Source organism: Tachypleus tridentatus, chromosome 11 (assembly GCF_004210375.1).
Source record: "Tachypleus tridentatus isolate NWPU-2018 chromosome 11, ASM421037v1, whole genome shotgun sequence".
In the NCBI taxonomy this organism is placed as follows: domain Eukaryota; kingdom Metazoa; phylum Arthropoda; class Merostomata; order Xiphosura; family Limulidae; genus Tachypleus; species Tachypleus tridentatus.
This window is the reverse complement of record NC_134835.1, coordinates 54,298,194-54,319,947: the sequence shown is the minus strand read 5'-3', so window position 1 is coordinate 54,319,947 and position 21,754 is coordinate 54,298,194. Positions and strand designations below refer to the sequence as shown.

The 21,754-nt window shown below is 31.8% G+C and overlaps 1 protein-coding gene across 2 annotated transcripts in view; it reads left to right on the top strand.

Moving 5' to 3' along the window:
* Positions 1–21,251, top strand: part of LOC143232186 (igLON family member 5-like) — a 64,094-nt gene extending 42,843 nt beyond the window's left edge. The window contains exons 2-6 of one of the 2 annotated variants that reach the window (XM_076467314.1): positions 3,739–3,836; positions 7,077–7,272; positions 10,383–10,640; positions 12,138–12,449; positions 15,253–21,251. In XM_076467314.1, the coding sequence (XP_076323429.1) occupies positions 3,739–3,836; positions 7,077–7,272; positions 10,383–10,640; positions 12,138–12,449; positions 15,253–15,467 (1,079 nt within the window). In that variant the 3' untranslated portion in view covers positions 15,468–21,251. The remainder of the gene's footprint in view (positions 1–3,738; positions 3,837–7,076; positions 7,273–10,382; positions 10,641–12,137; positions 12,450–15,252) is intronic. The other variant, XM_076467316.1, reaches the window with a different exon arrangement.
* The last annotated feature ends 503 nt before the right edge of the window (positions 21,252–21,754 follow it).

The window sequence follows — 21,754 nt, the reverse complement described above, 5'->3', positions numbered from 1 at the left end:
CTTCTGTCACTTTTAAACTAAGAACGGCTAATACAGGTGGCGCATGAGTAGTGTTGCGCGAATTCAGTAAATAAACATAATATCTTGTATTTCATTCTCCGATAGCTAATACTATATATAAAACTTGGATAGTGCTATAATTCATGTTGGCTTTAACACCAAGTGTTTATTTATAGATGTGCATGTGTTTTGGAAGGATTTGTTTATCTCTTTGAAAAACACACAATAAAAAGAAATATCTAACATCCATCACTTCAGATTGTGAAAGTCATAAATAAATGATTTATCTTTTTATGTTATATATTATTCTTACATCAAGAATGTAAGAATGTCTTACACATGTTTCGACAAAACACTAATTTTCTATAAAGTTGCAAAATATCCACAGTTGTTTATAAAACTCTATCGTCCGAAGAAAATGAAATTCAGGTCCATAAGACAAACAACAGTAATTTACAAAATGTGACCCTTTTATAGTGTGTAACAGTCCAGCGCTAAAAGTTAGCATGCTGTTCAAAAAGTATAGTAAAAAATGTTGAAGAATATAATATAGATTTTAATACAAATTTTTCTTATAGATTAAGAGGGCATTTGAAAGCTTCCCTTAATATATTATTAATGGTTAAACCATTCCTTTAATTTTCTATAAGGTGAAATCATTAACAAAGAAAACAATATAAATCAAAGAAAACATTTTCTTAAATCTCTTTATCAACGTCAATTAACAAAAATGTGTACATATATATTTATGGTAATGTTCTCTTTACTTTCCTATTGTTGATTTCTATTACATCATTAAACATTATTGTAACACGTAACAGTTTGAGTTTGTTCGACATTATTAATGGAATGCAACCTGCTGATTTTAAAGTAACGTAACAAGACTTAATATTTGTTAAAAATGCAATTTCATAAATACTTGCTTGTTTAACCATACATGAAAAATATTTTGAAAATAAACAGCTCAAATACAGAAAGTGTATATATCATGAAAAAAATGTAATATGATTTACGCAAAATTATGTATCATAAATTTTATTTTGAATCATTGCTATTGTCCTGGCATTTAGAAAAGTTTTATTTGTACAGATAAGGCATACTTAACTTCAATACATAGGTAAGATTTTTCCAGTGTAGTTTCATTTTTATCGTTACAATTATTTACATTTCTTTTCAAGAAACAAATATACTTAAGTACGATTTATATGTTATTTTCCAAAGTTGCTGACAAGATTTAAATCAGGTTAAGTACATACATGTGGTGTAAAACCATTAGGTAATAAATTAAATATTTAAAAGAAATGGTTATAATGTTGTATCTTCATATGTTAAATATTTGTTTGCTTTTGAGTTTGTTTGTTTTGTTTAATAATTTCTGTTTTTGTGCGGTTTAGGAATTATAACAGTGCAGTTAAAAGATACCAAAAATAACGAGAGATTAAATGCGATATTTCAACAATATTATAATAATTCACATTTACTAACAACTAATCATCAAAGAGCACAATTATAGCCAAAATAACTTCCCCGTACCATTATTCCAGCTCCAGATTTAAGAGTTTCTTGAAATTTACTCTAAATATTTTCATTTTCGAATAGTACAAAACAGGTAAACTGTACTTATGATAAGCATTGCACCCTTCCAGTTTTTTATGGTCAAAGAATTTAACTTGTAGACATTACTGAGCCGTGCTTTTCTGTCTGTACCTCAATGATTATTTATCTGAATGATTTTAAATGCCATGCGACATCTTTCTTAATGTATTTCGCTTGCTACGGTTAAAGGTATCAGATCCCGAGCAATATTAAAGGAATTTATCAATTGAGATACGACCTGAAGTCCATTATCTTGTTCAATCCCATACAATCGTATTTTTTCCCACGGTCAATAAACAGCAGTTGGAGCTCACAGTTTCTATTTTATTTCTCTGTGTTGCTTTTCTAATTGTAGAAATTTTCCCTATTCGGGTTGCTCTTGCCGTTGGACAAATGTCTGTAAACATCCAGTTAAAAGACGGCCTTTGTTAAAGTTGATTCTTAAATAAACTGAAGGAGCCCACTTGACGTATCATATGCTGAATTTATTTTACATATTCAAATAAATGCAGTATTTTACAAATTCAGTCGTTGTATACCCGCGAAGCTAGTTGTTTTTACTTTAAAAGCTTAATGGTATACGCACCATTTTAGGACATAGGTTTTACTTATCACATGAGAGGTCTTACTTTGACAAACTATTTATTAATCCATTAGTAATTAGTTTATCTTGTTTCAGTAGAAGCAACTGCTTCCTCTCGACTGGCTGTGAACGTTTAAAGCAAATATGTATGTATGTCACGGTAGACAAGCGCAACCACATCGACATCTGATGTTAAATTTCTAAATTTCTTGTAGAAGTGATTCTTAAATCTGATGGTATCTAACTCCTCCAGTAAGCCCGCTCTGTAATTTACATCTTGATTTTGATTCTCTATTCAATGTATGCAAAACTATTTGTTTGATTTGGCTTTTGATAAAAATTTAAATCACCAAAGAGATAGATATAAATTTTATTTGTCAATTTTGTTATCTGGCTGTTTGTCGAGTTTATATTTAAGAAATTATTAATTGTTTATCACAGAGATCTCGACTGATGAAAATAACTTTTATATAGAAAAGAAAACTTTCAAATACCTTTTATAGTTATATTTGCGCATGAGAACGTTACTCTGTGGTTAGCGGGCCCGAAATGTAAATTTTATTATTTATGGTTGCGACCCGTTATCGTTAAAACGTGCACCATATTAAGGCTGTAGGAACGCTATAAAAATCATGATCTAACCCTGTATTCGATCAGATGGGAACAGCCCAAGAGTGAGAAGTGGATGTTAGTAACTCGATGTCTTTCTTTAATTCACTCAGTTCCATATGAGAAGTGACTATGTACAAATTGTTTTTGGGGTATCTTTACATTTATATATGCTGTTTATATATATTACAACAGGCGAGGCGAAGAGAAACAATACTTCTGTGCGCCACACGTTATATCAGGTCCTGAGCTTTAGCTTGAAGTCAAATAATTTTAAACTGAAACTACTCCCACGCTCTCTTCCGGGAAGGCCCGAAGTAGTCCATGAGTTGGCGGTGGGTGATGATGACTAGCTGCCTTCTCTCTAGTCTTGCACTGCTAAATTTGAAACGGCTGGCGCAGATAGCCCTCTTGTAGCTTTGCGCGAAATTTAAAGAAAACAACCAAACTTTAGGTGAAATTTAAAAATAAAATTATACCTTATCAGTCTGTCCGTCTTCCATCAATGCCGTAATCTGAGGGTTGCGGGTTCGAATCCCCATTGCACCAAAGATGACCGCCCTTTCAACCGTTTCTTACCCTGCTAAATTAGGAATGACTAGCAAAATTCAAAAACAATCTATCAATTAATAATTTTAATATTATCTCTACCTGACTTTTTACTTAATTAGATGACTTTTACTCTTGTTATAATAACAATCTATAATAGCTGTTTTATTTGGATATATTACCATTTTAAAGACATTCTTTCTTTTACTAATGCATTCGATATACATATATTCTTCTGGCTTTTGGTTAGTAAACGTTTTGATACAATTAACTTCAAATCCTTAGGCAGAACAATACCATTAACGGAACCTGCTTCTTGTTTCATGTATGCTAGTTAATTATATGCTTTGTTTTTACTTTGTGAGAAATGGCACGAATAATAAGCTTCTTCCTGAACACAGGGTTGTGGACACTAACTACCACAAGTCCATTAAACCTACATCACGTGAGCCCAGATTTAGTGGAAGTCGATTGCAGAGGTGAAGAAACTATTGCTTCGGTACGTTTTTTGTATGAAATAATTATTAAAGTACAAACATGTTTTTGAAACGATATTTTGTTTATTTTGTTTTTCACTTAGTAAAACTATTTTATGCTTAACAGGTTGCATTTTTTTTAATCCTTCATATTTAAGGGTGTTTGGTATGATCAGGTAGTCAGAGCACTCGACTCGTAATCTGAAGGACACGAGTTCGAATCCCCATCACACCAAACATGCTCGCCCTTTTAGCTGTGTGAGCGTTATAAGGTGACAGTCATTTCCACTATTCATTGGTAAAAGAGTAGCCCAAGAGTTGGCAGTGGGTGGTAATGACTAGCTGCCTTCCCTCTAGTCTAACACTGCAAAATTAGGGACGTCTAGCGCAGATAGCCCTCCTGTAGCTTTGCGCGAAATCAAAACAAACAAGTTATATCTAAAGGAAAAAATTACAAATGAAATCAGTTAGCATTCTTAATACTAAAAAAAAACAGTTGCGTGTTTATAGAAATGTATGTATTCACTGTGTGATTAGCAATAGCAAATTCGTAACAATAGTTTAAACACAGGTCACAGCTATATTGCTAGAAACTTGTCAGATTCTGAGAAGCAGGAACCACACTCACCCAATAACTTTATGCATGGGGACTCGGTAATTTTTGTGAATGTAATGCTTTTTTATTTCTATGCATATGTTGCACGTGCATATGTTAATATGTTATAGTTATATTTATATGTATGTATAACATATGTGTTTAATGTGCTATATCCATTTCGCTCAATAAAGAGTTGTATTCGTGAATTAACTATGAAGGTTGAGTATTTTAAACTGAAAAGAATTTAGATATACAAATCAGCAAGTTATGTAATAGCTACAGCCGACAGAAACTCACAATGGAATAGCGTGTACCAGAACTATATTTTGACATTGTTTGGCGTTCCAAGTTAATGCGGTACCACTAAAAATGTGTCGCTTTTCATATATAAACTGGTATCGTAAATATATGTTCAGACAGGAATATACATTGTATTTATTATTATTGGAGTACAAATGAATATAAATCAACTTGTGGACCGTCTAGAAAAAGATATGGAGCAGATAAGATTTTGGTAGACCAGAAGTCGTTTGTTGGCTCTATATCTTACTGCAATATTGATATTTTGATGTATTTTATTGTGCTGGCTGTTATGATGTCAATTTGGTTGTGATATATGATAATGATTTTTCTGTGAAAAATTAACCCCAGATACTTTAGTTTTTTCCAAAGGCATTGCAGTGCTCGCAAAGTATGGTGATAGTTTTTTTCTAATTGGTAGGCTTGTTTATGATATTGCAGAATATAGTTGTGGTTTAAGCAAACATTTATAACAAATTCCTGTGTCATTGCACCACTTGTTGAACATGTATTAAGATGATAGCATCTTTAATGAATTCTATATTCTACACCAGAAAATCATCAAAAATGTTAGCACACAACATCATGTTAGATTGATAAGGTAAAATAGATCCTTGGTGTACCTTTTGAAGAGGACAGAAGTGGTCCTTTAAAGCAGACCAATATTGATGGTGATCTAACCTGATAAGTTAATTCCATTCTTTATGATGTATATTTTGATGGTTAATGCACCTAAAACCTATTCCGAAATTTTTGTCAGTAAGAATGAGCAGCTGGACTTTATTGTAGGCACCTACCAAATGTAAATGTATTATCAATCTGTTGTGAACAGCTTTAAAACTTTCTCGTCTGTCAACTACGAATTCATCAGTATTGATAGAATGTCTCTTTTCATCAAATAGTCATCTATGTGTATTTTTCACATACAGCAAAGTCACATTAAGCTATCTACTGTGTTTACCGAGAAGAAACGAATAACTAACTATCTTATGGTGAGGAAAGCAGTGATTCAATCTGATAGGCAAGTATTTTCTAGGATTTTGCCAATGACATTTCATAGAAGAATGATTTAATGGTCTTTAAGAATATAGTGACTCTTCAGGGGTAGGAGTAAAAGTACGAAAAAGGCATCAGTTCGTATTTCAGAGATAATCTTGTTGTTTAACTACGTTGAGTCTGAAATTAACTTCAACAGGTTAACTTCTATAGATTTCTTTAAGGTTAAGGTTCTTACACCATCAAAGTTTTACTATAAGAAATGTGTTGTAAAATTAAACAAAATATCAAAATATTTGTATTTTTTCCAGTGAAATTTCTTCTACGGACACAATATTAAATAACATTAAGGGAATGTCCGAAACAAAAATTAGTCTGACATGGCCAGGATGAGTAGGGCGCTTGCTTTGTAATCTGAGTGTTACGGGTTCGAATCCTCATCATTTTAAACATGCTCGTCCTTTCAGATGTGAGGGCTTTATAATGTGATGGTCAATTCCTCTCTTCGTTGATAATAGAGTAGTTTAAGAGTTGGCAGTGGGTGGAGATAACTGTGTGCCCTTTTAAATTTCGTTTCTTCTCGGTGGACTCAGCAGATAGCCTGATGTGGCTTTGCTATAAGAAAAATACACACACACACCTTCTAAATTAGGGACTGCTGGCGTAGATAACCTTCGTGTAGCTTTGCCCGAAATTTAAAAGTAAACAAACAATATCTGAAAAAAACATCTTTGCTTGTTTGTTTGTTTTTCCAAAGGTTTGAAGAAATACCCTGGTTCTCTTGTCTTATGTATTCAGTATTGTGAGAAATCTTGAAACACCGAAAATACCTTTGAAAATAAAAATTATACGGTGGCTCATCGATAATTCTGGGTGTCATAACGCTAAAAATTAGGAATGATCACTGAAGCTTCGAACTGGGCCATTTTGTATAAAAGTTTCCGTTGGTTAGCATTTGCACAAAAATTACAGATGCATATATTGCTCGTATTACACACTTAAATAAATAGCTTTAAAAGTTTCTTTAAAATGCTGTATAATTACATATCACAAAATCTGCTCATCAAAGTTAACCTTCCTGTTTTGTTATTCCTAAACATGAGTAAACAGTAAAATTCTTAATATATTATTGTTATATTTTATATAATAAATGTATTGCATTCTTAATAGACTTAATTAATATGGCAGTATTATTTATTTTTGTTTCATTCGCAGCAAACAAAAGTCTCTACAAACCTAACACACACAAGAAGTTAAGCTCTGTTTAATAAGATATTTGCAGCTTTTTAGAGTAACAAATACAAACAGTAAGCTTTATATCTTTTACTCTTTGAACTGTCGCAATAAACATTTCTAATTCCTATTTCAGGGGACATGGATTAGATCTCGTAATATCACCATGCACTCTGATGCCGAATTCACTCTTTATGCCGATAATGCAACATCCAGACATAATTCATGTTGTTCTCTATGCACTCCAAATGTGATGAGTGATTCTAATACTTGTTTGCCAGGACAGGGAAAAAACAAGGGGTATATTTTGCAAATTCGACTTTATATTTCGAGTAAGAAACCTAAGTATTTTCCTATACATTAACTAAAACGCCATCGATTTCCGGTGCTTGATAAAATGTCGTATTATTCTTTGGGTGTTGACATTTCAGTTGATTGAATAGAGTGTTCGGCATTTACAAAAACAATTAATTATGTTTTTCAATAATGACATTTGCCTGATCGAACTAAAAATTTGAGTTTTCTTAAACAGTTCAGACAAATTTTTAAACATTATTCAAGTTTATATTAATATTTAATATACAAAAATCAGTGAACAAATTTATTAAAAAATGTGATTCTTTTCGCAAGAAAATATCTTTGTTAATAACACTGCACATCAAAATTTTTGCTTCTTGAACACTGTTGGGTGTTCTTTATAGGTTTTTGGCTGCTGATCACGAATATCACATCCACATTTGCCCATCCATCTAAATCTCCAGTTTTGTCATTTTTTTCTCATATTTGTGTCCAAAAATTTTCGTTTCTGTAAGAGACCTATGAACAATATTTTGTGAAGTCTGGGCATGTCCAGGCATGAAATCATGCCAGGTTGAAAGCTGTTCTGTGGAAGTATGCAGCTCGAGCATGTCTGGGCAGGCCGGAGCCAGCGTGACACTGTCTCAGCAGGCTAAAAAAGTGGTTTGCATACACAGATGCTGCTCATTGGATTAATATAGACTTTATAGTGTGTACGTATTGTTTCAGAATATAGCATTGCCTCAGTAGCACTGTAACAAGTAAGTTAGATGTTATAGACGTTTTACAGGACGATTGGTATCGGACAATATGTCTTGTCAGTGTCGTAACAGCCGCGATACATTCTGCTATATTTGTGGCGAGTATACGTTCGTTCATCAGAGACGCTCAATGACTGCTCTTGTGAAGAAAGCTATCATCTGTACTTCGGTTGTAAAATTGGTGATCAAGACCAGGAATGGGCGCCTCACATTTGTTGTGCGACATGTGCTGTCTGTCTGAGAGCTTGACTCAGAGGCACTCGAAAGATAATGCCGTTTGTTGTCCCGATTTTGAACCGTGCTCCTCAGGCGATCCACATCTCATAACACAGTCAGAAATAAACGATCTGGTCAGAGATTTGGGTCTATCAAAAGTAAAAGCCAAATTGCTGGGTTCGAGACTGCAGGAACGGTGTTTCCTGTCACCAGGTACGAAATTTTCTATTTTTTGAAGCCGCCAAGATGATATAACCAAATTCCTTGCACAAGTTGACAGTCTCTGTTTCTGTGTTGACATCAAAGGATTGTTCTCTGCTTTGGTTTGTGATGACTATGACCCGCAAGAGTGGCGTCTCTTTATTGATTCATCAATGTTAAGCCTAAAAGCTGTTCTGTTACACAATGACAACGTTTACCCTTCAGTACCTATTGGCTATGAAGCACACATGAAAGAAACCTACGAGAACATGGAAATGTTGCTAAAGCACATTCAGTATAACAAGTACAACAGTAGAGATCTGAAAGTCGTTGCTCTGTTACTGGACTGCAGCTCGGTTATACAACAGTACTTTTACTGTTGTTTCATCTGTGAATGGGACAGTCGTGCCAAAGAGTCACATCATTCTAGACAGAGCTTGCCACTCCGTAAAAAGTTAGTTCCAGGACAAAAAAATGTGGCGCATGAACCGCTTATCGACCCGGGAAAGATTTTTCTGCCTCCTCTTTACATAAAATTGGTTCTGATGAAAAATTTCGTGAAAGCAATGAACAAAGAAGGTTTTCGTTATTTAAGACAGATGTTCTCAAAAATAACTGAGGCCAAGATCAAAGAGAACATTTTTGTTGGCTCTCAGATCAGACATGTTATTTGTGACAAGCGGTTCGAAGATCTGTTAGTTGGCCCAGAAAAAATTGCCTGGAAAGCCTTCAAAGACGTTGTTGACAATTTTCTTGGCAATTACATAGCTTCACATTACATTCAGCTGGTAGACAAACTTCTCAAAGCATACAAAACAATGAAGTGCAACATGTCACTCAAGGTTCATTTCCTCCACTCACACTTGGACTTCTTCCCCGCAAATCTCGGTGTTGTCAGTGATGAACACGGTGAAAGGTTTCACCAAGACATTGCTACAACGGAAAAACGATATCAGGACAACTGGAATCAGTCAGTGCTTGCTGACTACTGTTGGACACTGCAACGTGATGCACCGGACATTGAATACAAACGAAAATCAGGAGCAAAACACTTTTAATTATGTTGAACGTAATAGCGTATTAGAAACATGAACGCAATTAAATACGTTATTGCCGATAAACAGTTAACTATATATTTCTCAGAGTTCCTACGTGATGAAGCAAAACCAAAACTATATTTGTGCATACCCACCAGGTACCTGTCACAATCAGCAAAAACTTTTCAGGAAGCAAAACTTTCCAAAAAAATTGTTGTGCAGTGTAATTTATAGATGAAATAATCAAGTTATTATTCTCTTTTTTGTGAAAGCTGTTCATAATAACTATGGTATCTCTTCCTTAATTATTAAATATTTAACAAGACTTCCAAATAATTTTCTTGAAGGAGAATTTTTAGTGAAAATTTCATATAGTGACTGCAGTTGCAATTGTAAACTACTTCAAATAGATATTTCGTTAATTGCTTAGAATACTCTAAAATAAGTCACTTAAAATAAAAAGAGGAACGTTATTTTGGTTCATGGTCTTTGTAAGCGACCTCAGTTAGTAAAAATTGTTTTATTTTTGCTTATATGTATGTGATTCCGCTTTTTTCCATTCAGAGTTACTGTTATATTTATTGTCTTTATAGTTATTTGAAAATTTTCTTTCGGTTTAAACCCAAGTCCTTTTTTAAGATACTTTAATAATTCTTCTTTAAATTTTGATGTATTTTTAATCTCAACTGCTAATACATTCTATTAGCATGAGTCAGTTTATCCATTTGATCATTTTTGCTTCCTATTCTAGTTTATGATATTTATAAAAATTTTCTAAACATTAGATTCACCTTACATTTCTGATTTAAATTCTTCAGGTGTTAAATATCTTGATGACTGTTAAATGACATGATTAAACAAACAGGTCATAAACTAAAGCGTCTTATGATTTATAGAATAATTTTATTTTTATTTCACAATTCACACCAGTTCCAGGAAAACGTAGACGTGTGAATAAATCGAATAGAGTATCTATATGTCAGGGAGATGACGTTCACTTACTCTGCAATGTAAGCAGTTCATCACCTACGTCCATCACATGGCGAAGAACGTGGGATAACGTTTTATTTGAGGATGAATCTTTGGTTATTTCTAATGTTCAAAGAGAAGACGAAGGAATTTACTTATGTGAAGCAAATGATGAAAATGGCCATGTTGTAAGAAGTGACGTCATGCTAGTTGTTGAATGTAAGTCAAGGATTTAATTATCCTAAAATTTGGCTTGGAAAGCAAAGCTTATTTTCTTTTTTTGTGAACTTATGCTTTGTTTTAAGATGATAACGTCGTAATTGTCATTAAACTTAAGTTTAACTTAAGAAGTATAACATTGTATGTATTTTTTATGTTCACATCCGTGGTTCAGAAAAGTAAACTGGTATTTCTATTATAAGGTCATTTCTAGCAAAAAAAAATAACGTTAAATTTATGTTAAAATGTATGGGTTAAGTTATTAGTAATATATTCTAAATATTACGTTCCTCATTCAATGTACGTTTTAGTTTTTAAAAATACATATGATCCTTGTTAAATGTTAGTTTTAATTTTCTAAAAATTACGTCATTCCTTATTAAGTCTGTAATCTAGTCTTAAAAGGAAATGTCACGTTTCTTGTTAAGTTTATGTTCTAGTTTTAAAAAGTTACTTCATGGCTCTTGTTCATTAAGATACAAGTATTGTGCCACATAGTTTCCTTATTTAGTTTACAAATTCATCAACCTTACTATATTTTGTGGCAGAACGTACTTGGTTTGACCCAGTTAGGCCCTTTCAGCTGTGGATGAATGGTGAAGACTAGCTACCTTCCATTTTGTCTCACACTTTTAAGTTAAGAACAGATAACCATAACCTAACCACCTGGCTATGCTGGGCCAATAGCTTTAGTAGCTTTACAGAAATACTAAACACAAATTATTTAAAACTTATTTTCTTAAAATATCGTAATTAACTTTATTTACTTCAACCTGTATTCTTATTGTTTTGTATTTAAAATTCTTCTTTTTACGTCAACGTATTGATGGAAAAATCCAGCCTAAAAATTCACTAATTTCCTTGCAATATTAATTTTTCCAAAACCTCCCGGGAGAACACTTCCAACCAAGATACTTATATTTCAGGAAATATTTTTTTATATTCATTACTTTTTAAAGCCAGAGCCTTTCTTTATCTTATTCAGAAACCAAAATTTAATCAATCATTCTTATAAAAGTAATTTTTTAATAAAACATGGCTTGCATTTTTTTAATTTTATTAAAAATTACTATAACATATTACATCTATTAGATAAGTAAAAGTCCCCTGCATGCTTAGCGCTAAATTTAAAGACTCATAACATTGATATATGGAATTCGATTCCTGTCGGTATACATAACACAGATAGCTCATTATAAAGGTTTTTTGCTTTAAACAAACAAACATATAAGTAAACACTCCCCCTAGAGAAGCAAGTGTTTTATCTTCTTCTCTTGAATTTTCCTACAACTTACTTTAATTAAGTTCAACAATATACTATGTTAACGGGTTGTCAATTCTACAATAACCATATTATTTTAAATATTTTTTGTTCTATTACTATCATAATTTCAGTTAGAACACACTTCGTCTTTGACGTTTTCTGAGTATAAAATTGTAGAGTGCGGATTAACTTTGCTTCGTTTGTAATCTAATTTCTCTTTATTCCATATACAGTTCCTCCTTTGATCTATGTGCCAAATGAAGAGATTAACATTACCATTGAATCAGAATGTGTGTTACAGTGTATTGCGGAAGGACTTCCTGCTCCGGAAATTTTGTGGTTTAAAGATAACACAGTTCTCGATGAAAGAACGTACCCATATTATAATACGTCGATAGAAAAGACCGAAAACTGTACAGTGTTTGCTACTTTAAGAATAGCAGCAAGCTTACTATTTGGGGCATCTAATAAAAGTAGCTTTGGAAATTATACTTGTCAGGCAACTAATAAACACGGCAGAACCCGAGCTTATCTTCAGCTTGTTGGTAAGTAAATTCTGTTCAAGAAAATACATGTATACCTACCTAAAGATTTTGGATTTTATTTTTCGTTGGCAGTCACTAATCATAGGTTGACTTAAAATGCAAAAAACGAACTTTTACAAATAGCAAATCCTTTTATTTCACCATTATATCAAATGAATAAATTTACAGTAAAAAATAGATAAGATTTACAAACTAAATAGAGGTTACGTGAAAACAATTAAAACATAAATATAAAAACATAAAATAAATATATTAATTCGTCCGGTTTTGAGATGTACAATATCCAAAGTTTATATAACGGTTACGACAATGTAATTGAGTATTCGTGGTTGTTCAATGTTATCTTTTTCCTTTGTTAATTTCATTTGTCTGTCTGATGTTATGTTGTTATTCTAATTTCATTGAACAAAGATTTTGGCATCTGGCTATTTGAGTTCATCGTGTGATTGTTAGAAGCCGAATTTTCAAATGCACCTTTTTTTTGCAATAGTTTTTGTGTACTTTTAACCTAACTTGGAGATATATTCAGTTTTCCGATATAGAGTTTCCTACGATAAAAAGGAGATTTCACAGATGCCTAATTTTTTTATTCTTGTGATTATTTATTTTTATATTCCTCCATCAATTTTTTTTCATATATTTTGCTTTGTGGCTTATAAAAGACTTCTATATTTATATTTTAATGAGTTTCCAATTATTTTGACTATAATAAGATCGTAGGGTAAAAAATTCGTTATTCTTAATTATTCAATTTTTGCGACTTGTGTTGGCAGTAACTTTTGTGGGTAACGATTCAATTACAAAGGAAATCATAAGTAGGTTAATATATTGTTTTTTATTTTATTCACAAAATTGGTAGAGTTTTCGTGAGTGTACTCATGGAAAGTCAGTAGGGGAGAAATAAGCTTTGACTAATGCTTGACCTGATTGTATGATGAGCTGTTATAGCAAACAACGATAAACCTCAATTATAGCTTACTTGTAAGGTTTGTACAGTACATACAGTTTAGTGGAATTCTATGCTTGTTGTCTTTTATTCATCCTTCTTTAAGCATTATAAGAAAGACTCAACTTTGCTTACAATATCTTAGTTTAGGATGATTTAGGAAACACACTGAAACTAACTTTAAGGCAATTTACTACAGATGATTTGAATTTAATTCAATAATTATCACTCTCGTCCTTTTTGTTTTTATCTTCGTGAATGTGTTAAACTTAAATGGAGAAGTTTATTTATGAAACACAATGGTTGAACAAAACCATTTGTTATGTATTACAATAAGAAGACGCTTCAAGGTTCATAAACTTTTATAAATTTCTTAAAGTATTTATTTATTTAGAAAATCTGTTGTAAATGGATAAATTCTCACATTTAAGTGAAGCATTTCACATATTTCCAGTCATTCCTTTGATATTATAAGTCTTTCAGTGATACAAAGGTATGTCTGGGGACTTAAAACCTGTAGAAACCAGATTTCGACACCTGTGATAGCCAGAGCACAAATAACCTTTTGTTCTTAATAATAAATAACAATAACTTTTAAATTATATTTATAATGTGTACTTTAATGTAATAGTTCATCAGGATATTAAACAAACAAATCATATTCGTGATTCAGCATATTTTATTGGGTTATTAAGCTTAATTTCGCCTTCACACAAATTAAAACATGTTTCCTTTGGCAGATCTGAAAAGTTCCTATTAATATTTACATTGAAAGCACTAAATTTACTACATATTAACGTAAAGTGGGTATTTATCTAATACATTATAAACTTTCGTTGGTTAACAAGTTTTGCAAAGTATTTTATTATAAAATGAAATACGGAATTTACATTTTATCCTCTTAACTGGAATGTTTTGCTGCTCGATTCTATGAAGTAACTATTTAATTTTTAAAGAAGGTCTAAGAGGTGCAGCGCATTTCCGAATATTAAATGTTCTACGATAGAAACATAGAGCGGTGAAAATTGAATAGTGATTACATGAGAATGGCCAACATACGTAAAGAAAGTGCATTTCATTCTCGATGAGGGTAAAGAAATTGCGATCTGTCTTTCAAATCACGTTTATAAAGTAGTTGTTATGACATTTTTATTTCGTGTTTAGATGAAAGTCAAAAGGAAATTATTTACATTCTTAAAGATTTACATTAAACTTTCTAAAGACGTAAAAGGAAATATGACCAAAGATAAGTCTAAAATAGATTTTTTGTGAGAAAACAAAGTTCCCTAGGAGTAAGTCACGATATTTTACATGCGATATTTTTTTTATCACAAATCACTTCTATATGATAAAAGCATGTAAAAATAAGATGCGGTATTTTTGTTCATAATGATGAAATCTCTTCGTCCACCTTTAAAGAGTGATGATTTTACTCTGAATTAAACTTTATATAATAAAATCGCTGTCTCTTTAACAGAAGCTTTTTTTTCTGAAATGTAGTGTGTTCATGTACGAATAATTTTAATCAAACATAGATTTTGATTAAAAATGTCACCTAAACTTAGAACAAAGAATCCCAATTATATTTTTATTATAGCAATATAAATACTCTCGAAAATAGTAAGTTGGGCATTTTCATAACTTGATTGTACTTACATAACATATCTAGAATCGTAATAATGTAGGTACTAAAACAGAAAACTTTATGCATATATATATATATATATACATACACACTTGTAGGTATGATCAACTCTAAATTATATGCATTTAAAATCTGTTATAACACATAGTAGCGATTTGCATTTTAATGACGATTTGTTACATAACGAACCAAAAGAAATTTCTTTTTCTCAGATGTCTATGGGATCAACAGTAATGTGACAGTTAGCAGTACACAAGAAGAGAACAATCCTAAGAAGTTCAATGTAACAGGATTTATTGTTGGGATGCTTCCTCCACTTTTTATCTCTTTTTATATCATCCTCAAGCTTGGATACCGATCTCGCTATGCAGAGGAACGTGCTGAAGAACAAGGTATGCGAGAGGAACCTTTCTTTGTCAGCTACTGAAGGCTTCAATAAACACATGAGATAATTAAAGGATCACAAGAGTGTTGAATCTATCTGTATATTTATATATCTGTAAGTAATCACTTTTACAACAATAAGACATCTGCCGATAACAAGTGCAAAACACGAGAACAAAATTAACCGTTTGGCAGAGCCTTCGTAAAGGTCATATCAGTTTAAATCAAACAGAACAGACTGTCCTTCTTGAATAGGAAAGATACTGTGATAGAAAGAGAAGCAGCTTGTCGACACATGGATTAGATATGCTAGAAATGTGTCGGAATAAGCTTTAAAATAAATACAGAAAATATCGTAGAAATGTTTTAAAAAGTGCAATAGAGTAAATATATCACTAACTTGTTTCATTGAATTTTATCACCTACATTTAAATTACATTTTTTTCTCTAAGAGTTTACATAAGTTAATATCAAAAGCACTAATCACAAATGAACAAATGGAAAAAATGAAGAATGTAACGGGGATTCACCAAAGTGCTCTTATGTATAACTAAAGACTTGATAAAACTATAGTATTGTATTATTGCAAGAATGATCTATTTTAACCTTTTATTAGAGTTCTAATAAACCAAACCTAATGAGTATTGATTTAAATTTAAGTGTGTGGAAAATTATTAGCAATGTTTACTTTTCGAGAACAGGTTAAATTAATTTTGATGTTGCATTGAAGATGGCGATTGTAAGTTGACAGTGTCCTATTTATGTAAAGTAATAATGTAAGTTACCAGTGGATAATTTATTACTTAAAACTCTACTTTGTTAGAATAATGTGTATAACCAGAGTAACTGATACCAAAGCTACTAAATATACTCCACATTAGAGACCACATTATACATTTAGATTTTTGGCATAGATCTCGATGTGGTATTTTTTAACTGGTACGATTGCTCTGTACTTAATTTTGTAACAAAATCACATATCTAATACTTTAATAGGTTATACTAATAATAGTGTATGAAATAGTTTACTAATTAAAGCTGGGTTATTTAAAACATTATCTCTAAACAAACAACTAATCAATTTTGAACTGCTCTGCTTCAGCTAACTGGTAATTTAAATGATTAAGAAGTTATAAAGTAATTTAAAAATCTTATATAGCAGGTAATTTGAAATGTGATAGATAAGATACACAATGACAAAGGCTGAGCTCGTATTTTTCAAATGGTTCTGAAAATACAGAAAAAAGGGTAAGTAGTACGTTCTTTTCTCTGTTCGTCTTCCTAAAATATATGCAGAAAATACCATGTGTTTCTTTAATTCTGAGTCATTTAGTACAAGTTTAACGACAAATCAGTATAACTTAATTCTCTGTCTCCTAATGTGCTTCTACCAACTTCAAAATTATTTATATTTCTAAGAAATATTAAAACGTTTTTTTTTATCTTTATAATCGTTAAACAAGAAATGTGTTCTTTCATAGATTGTTTAGGCAGAGTATTCATGATGAAACTTTGTAGAATGGACGGCAACTGCCTGTTGTGAAGACACAAGTATAAATTGTTTGTTTGCTTTTGAATTTCGCACAAAGCTACACGAGAGCTATCTGCGCTAGCCGTCCCTAATTTAGCATTGTAAGACTAGAAGGAAGGCAGCTAGTCATCACCACCCACCGCCAAAAAGAGTACTTTTACCAGCGAATAGTGGGATTGACCGTCACATTATAACGCCCCCACGGCTGAAAGGGCGAGCATGTTTGGTACGATGGGGATGCGAACCCGCGACCCTCAGATTACGAGTCGCACGCCTTAATACGTTTGGCCATGCCGGGCTCACAAGTATAAAGGACGACGTTTCGAAAGTCTTCCGCCTTGAAGACAAAAAGCGGAAGACTTTCGAAACGTCGTCCTCTACACTTGTGTCTCTACAACAGGCAGTTGCCGTCCATTCTACAAAGTTTCATCAAGAAATAATGTGTATCTTTAAAACTATTTTTTTACTATTTTCTATTTATTTCAAGAAACTTTAGAAAGTTATGACGGTAAACGTAATAATTGTATACATTTAAACTTACAGTATACTGGCCAAAACTTAAAAGACAATTAGATTCCTCTAGAAGTTTGTTGAGGCATCGTTCAGCGTGCCTCAACAGCACTTGCTAATATTCAAATTAAAAACGTCAATGAAGATTCGCTTTAGTGCTAATGGCGCTCATTACATAAAGCTTCATTGATTTTACACAGCTGCCATTTTAACACAGATAACTTAACGAAGAAGGAGTAATTATTTCACCAGAAATTCAAAAATGTTTTTTTCATTTTTGCAACAAGTAAGATTTTAGATAATTTTACTCAAAATTAGCATAAATGTATGTTAACCCAATTAAGCTAATCTAGCAAACATTTGATAGTATAAACCATTCCATCTTGTACCAGACTAACAGCTTAGACTTAAAGGCGGCTACTGGAAATAATGTGTCGAGAAAATTAAAGACCTGTAAGAAAATAAATATTATGATTTTACATATTCGCGAATTTGTCATTTTCACGTCGAAGATAAACTATTTAAGCAACCAAATCACAATATGTCCCTCCGTATCGATAACTATCATTTTAAATATTTAAATAATTCGAAGGTATATTGATATATTATGTAATATGCATAAGTGGATATAAATTGCTTTACTATTAAAATTTTATCCTATAAATATGTTCATCTAGGGACATTTTTAGAGCTGTTACCGTACGTTTTATAAATTACTGAGACAGAAACAAAGCTGATCTTAATTTTGGAAAATGTGTAAAAGATAATCGCCGAATGTAAATGTTTCATGTGACTCACTAGAAATTAGTTATACACCTTTTCAAATCATATTAGTTTAATTTGTTTTATGGGTTAATGAGCCATAAAGTAAAAGACATATGGGTAGTATTGTTTCATTTGCGTGTTTACAATTAAACTCACTGGACTGTACATACTGCCCTTTTATGAACATGCATTAAACGTACATAATAATATAATAGTAAAAAATTTGGATTACTGAGTATTTATATTGGTTTTCCTAAGTCTTGACGTTATTTTATCACAACAGAAAACATTTAGCAATACAATAATTAAATATTGTAGATTACAAATAAAGAAACTAAATTTTTGTTTATTTACATAACTATCCTCCTCTCCACAGTGGTACAGCTGTCTATCTGCGGTCTTAAAACGCTAGAAACCGAGTTTCGATACCCCTGGTGGGTAAGCCACAGATATCCCATTGTTTAGCTTTGTGCTTAAATTTAAACAAACAAATTCATAACAAGCATTAGCTTAATAATCGATCACTCTTTTAAAAACTTATGAGTTTTTCAATTAAAGCTTCTTAAACAGATACGTGGTGACATGAATAAGAAACTGTCCAAAGTGAACAATTATTCCCTGCATAGAACAATTAAGTGATAGCTGTAATGTATAGAATCTTATTTATGTTAGTGTAAGAACTGTTGAAGTAAAAGAACGTTTTCTCGGTTCATTTTTTTGCAAATCAGACATCTGGTGATGATCCACCACATGACCTGAAATACAAATCATTAGTCCTTCAACTATGCTCATGAATGATCATTTTATAGAAAGTAATTTTATACTCATTACGTTTTAGTTCCCCCACTTCACCCAGTGGGATAGCGGACAGTGGACACACTAGACAACCCAATATGATTGTTTTCTACAGCAAACAACAGAATACTCTTTTTTCACTGTGAAATGTGGTCGCAATAAACAACAAGAACACTTTGACATGAAGTTGAATACTTGAAATCAGTGTGTTGAATGGTCAAGTCTTCGGACGTAAAGTCTTGGTTAGTGTGTCAAATTATTTGACAGGGTGTAACGCATCCTCCACGAGCATCTTTTAAGTAATGGACTGTACTGTAGTTCAGTGAACTTTCTAGCATATCTTCCTGAAGGAAAATACCAATCAGTTTAGTATAATGAGGTAAGGGTTACATCTATTACGCTAACGTCATAGTCAATTGCACCAGCAAATGGAAGTTCATAGAATGTGGTTCTAAACGCTGGTTAATGCTTCTTCCTTTTCATATATTCTCACCACCTCTATAATTGTATATGCCTGTGTAAAAGATGTGGTCAGATCTGGTTCAATATTAGTTCGAAATAAGTATGCGTCTGTTGTAGTGCTGCATAATGAATCGCGACTCAACTGAAAAAATATCATTGCTCCACATTCAGTTAATACAGTGGACGTATTCTTGGAGTCATGTAGAAGAGTTGTTTTGTATCTAACTGTGAGAATAATTCACTTCAGTGATCGTCCGTCATGAAGTATATCCTATTTCTAATCACCTTTACACTTTCACTCACAACTTGCAGTTGGGAAATTTTGATTTGATATCAGTATGTTGTACGTTTACCTCGTCCAAGTGTCTGAGCAACTGAACTATTGGTTTAGAAAAGGTTCCTTCTTTTACTAACAACACTTCGAGAAACTTGTGCGCAATTCGAAAAATTCTTAGTGAGATTGGTGAATTTCTATTCGTTCGATAATCGTCCACATGAATGAAACACTCAAATGACTGAGAACACTTTAAAGCTATGAATCGCTAAACAGTAACAGCTGCCACATAACTATATAAGACCCTTCTATATAGACTAGATCGTTCATTTCCATTTTTAAATCGCGTGACATATGAATGATCAACCTTCTGATGTACATAAACATGGACTATAGATTGTGTTAACGTTATTTTATAACTGTGGATTTGCTGTATTATTAATAGTCTTGATTATTATTTAACTGTGATGTCCAATTTACTAATACTTTTCAATTTATTAGTCCTCAATAATTTATAAATACTGATGTAAATATAAATGTTTATTTGTTTTTATTTATTCTGACTCTACAAATTATCGATAAACACAAAGGCATAGAAGGCATTTGTTGATATTATTAAATATTTAATACTCGCTAATCTTTTAAATACTTGTATAACGTTTTACAGCAGTAAATAATTTTACTTAACTCCAGAAGTTTAACAAAGTTTAAGCATTTGTTTCGCTCGTTACAACCGAATTCTTTTTCCTGATCATTCGAAACGTTATACAAACGATATTAAATTTGCTCTTTTACTTAGTGCTTCTTTTCTTACTCAAAGAAGTAAAGGTTCCGAGTGTTTGTTTGTTTAGAATTAAACACAAAGCTACACTGTGGGCTATCTGTGCTCTGCCCACCACTGATATCGAAACTCATTTTTAGTGGTGTGAGTCTGCATACATACCGCTGTGCTATTGGAGGGGTAGAGGCGAAACCTAGTGAGAAAACAGACATTCAGAAAATAATATTGTTTTATGAGCTAGATATTACAAATAACTCTAAAGAATGTTGACTTGTTGATCAAAAATATGTATATACAATATGTTTAAGCTACACATGTTTAGTATGGATATTTTCAATGCTGGGATTTGCAAAGGTACTTGTATTTATATATGCACAGCCTTAAGAATTTTTAATCAATGTTGTTTAAAGTTTTACACATCTATTTGTAGAACAAGGAAATCCTACTTAAGTAGAAATATCATATTTATTATGAAATAGATTAGAAACATTATGTGCATAGTTTCAACTCATTTTATTATATCTGTTGATGGGTCACATTATGCTGAATATTCTACATTGGGATAGAAAATCACGAAACGTAAGCAATGAGTAATGTTAGTGTTAACTATTTATATTGTTATTCACGATGTCATTTTATTCTCAGAAACACTACATTTTGTTTATGCATGTATTAAGTATGCTTTTAAAATAAATAATATACTGCAGATACAGCCATATTTCCTGTCTTTGTTTTAATATATCTTCTTACAAAAACTTTAATTATTTATAAAACTTAACGATATAGAAAATATTTTTCATACAAAAACACTTTATTTAAATCATTGACTGTTACTCCAAACAAAATTGTGCAAAAGGTTTCGTAAACCAAGCAATAAGTATAACGAATTATCCATGATATTAACCTAAATAAATGGTAAATCAAATTATAACTCATCTCCGAATTGTTGCTTTTCTTGAAATAAATAATAAAAGATAGTAAGCTCTTAATATGAGTTTTTTCGTATCAATCACAGTATTTTAAGTTACAACAGTTAATAGAAGTGTTTTAAGAAATTACTAGAATGGAAAAATATTGATTTTTAAAAACTTTAAATTCACATTTGTAACTAAATTATAACAAACGAGTAGTTTTCTACTCTTTTAGTAAAATGTAAAGATTTTTATTAAGAAAACACAAATGTATATTTATATACACGAGGTTGTTCTTTCA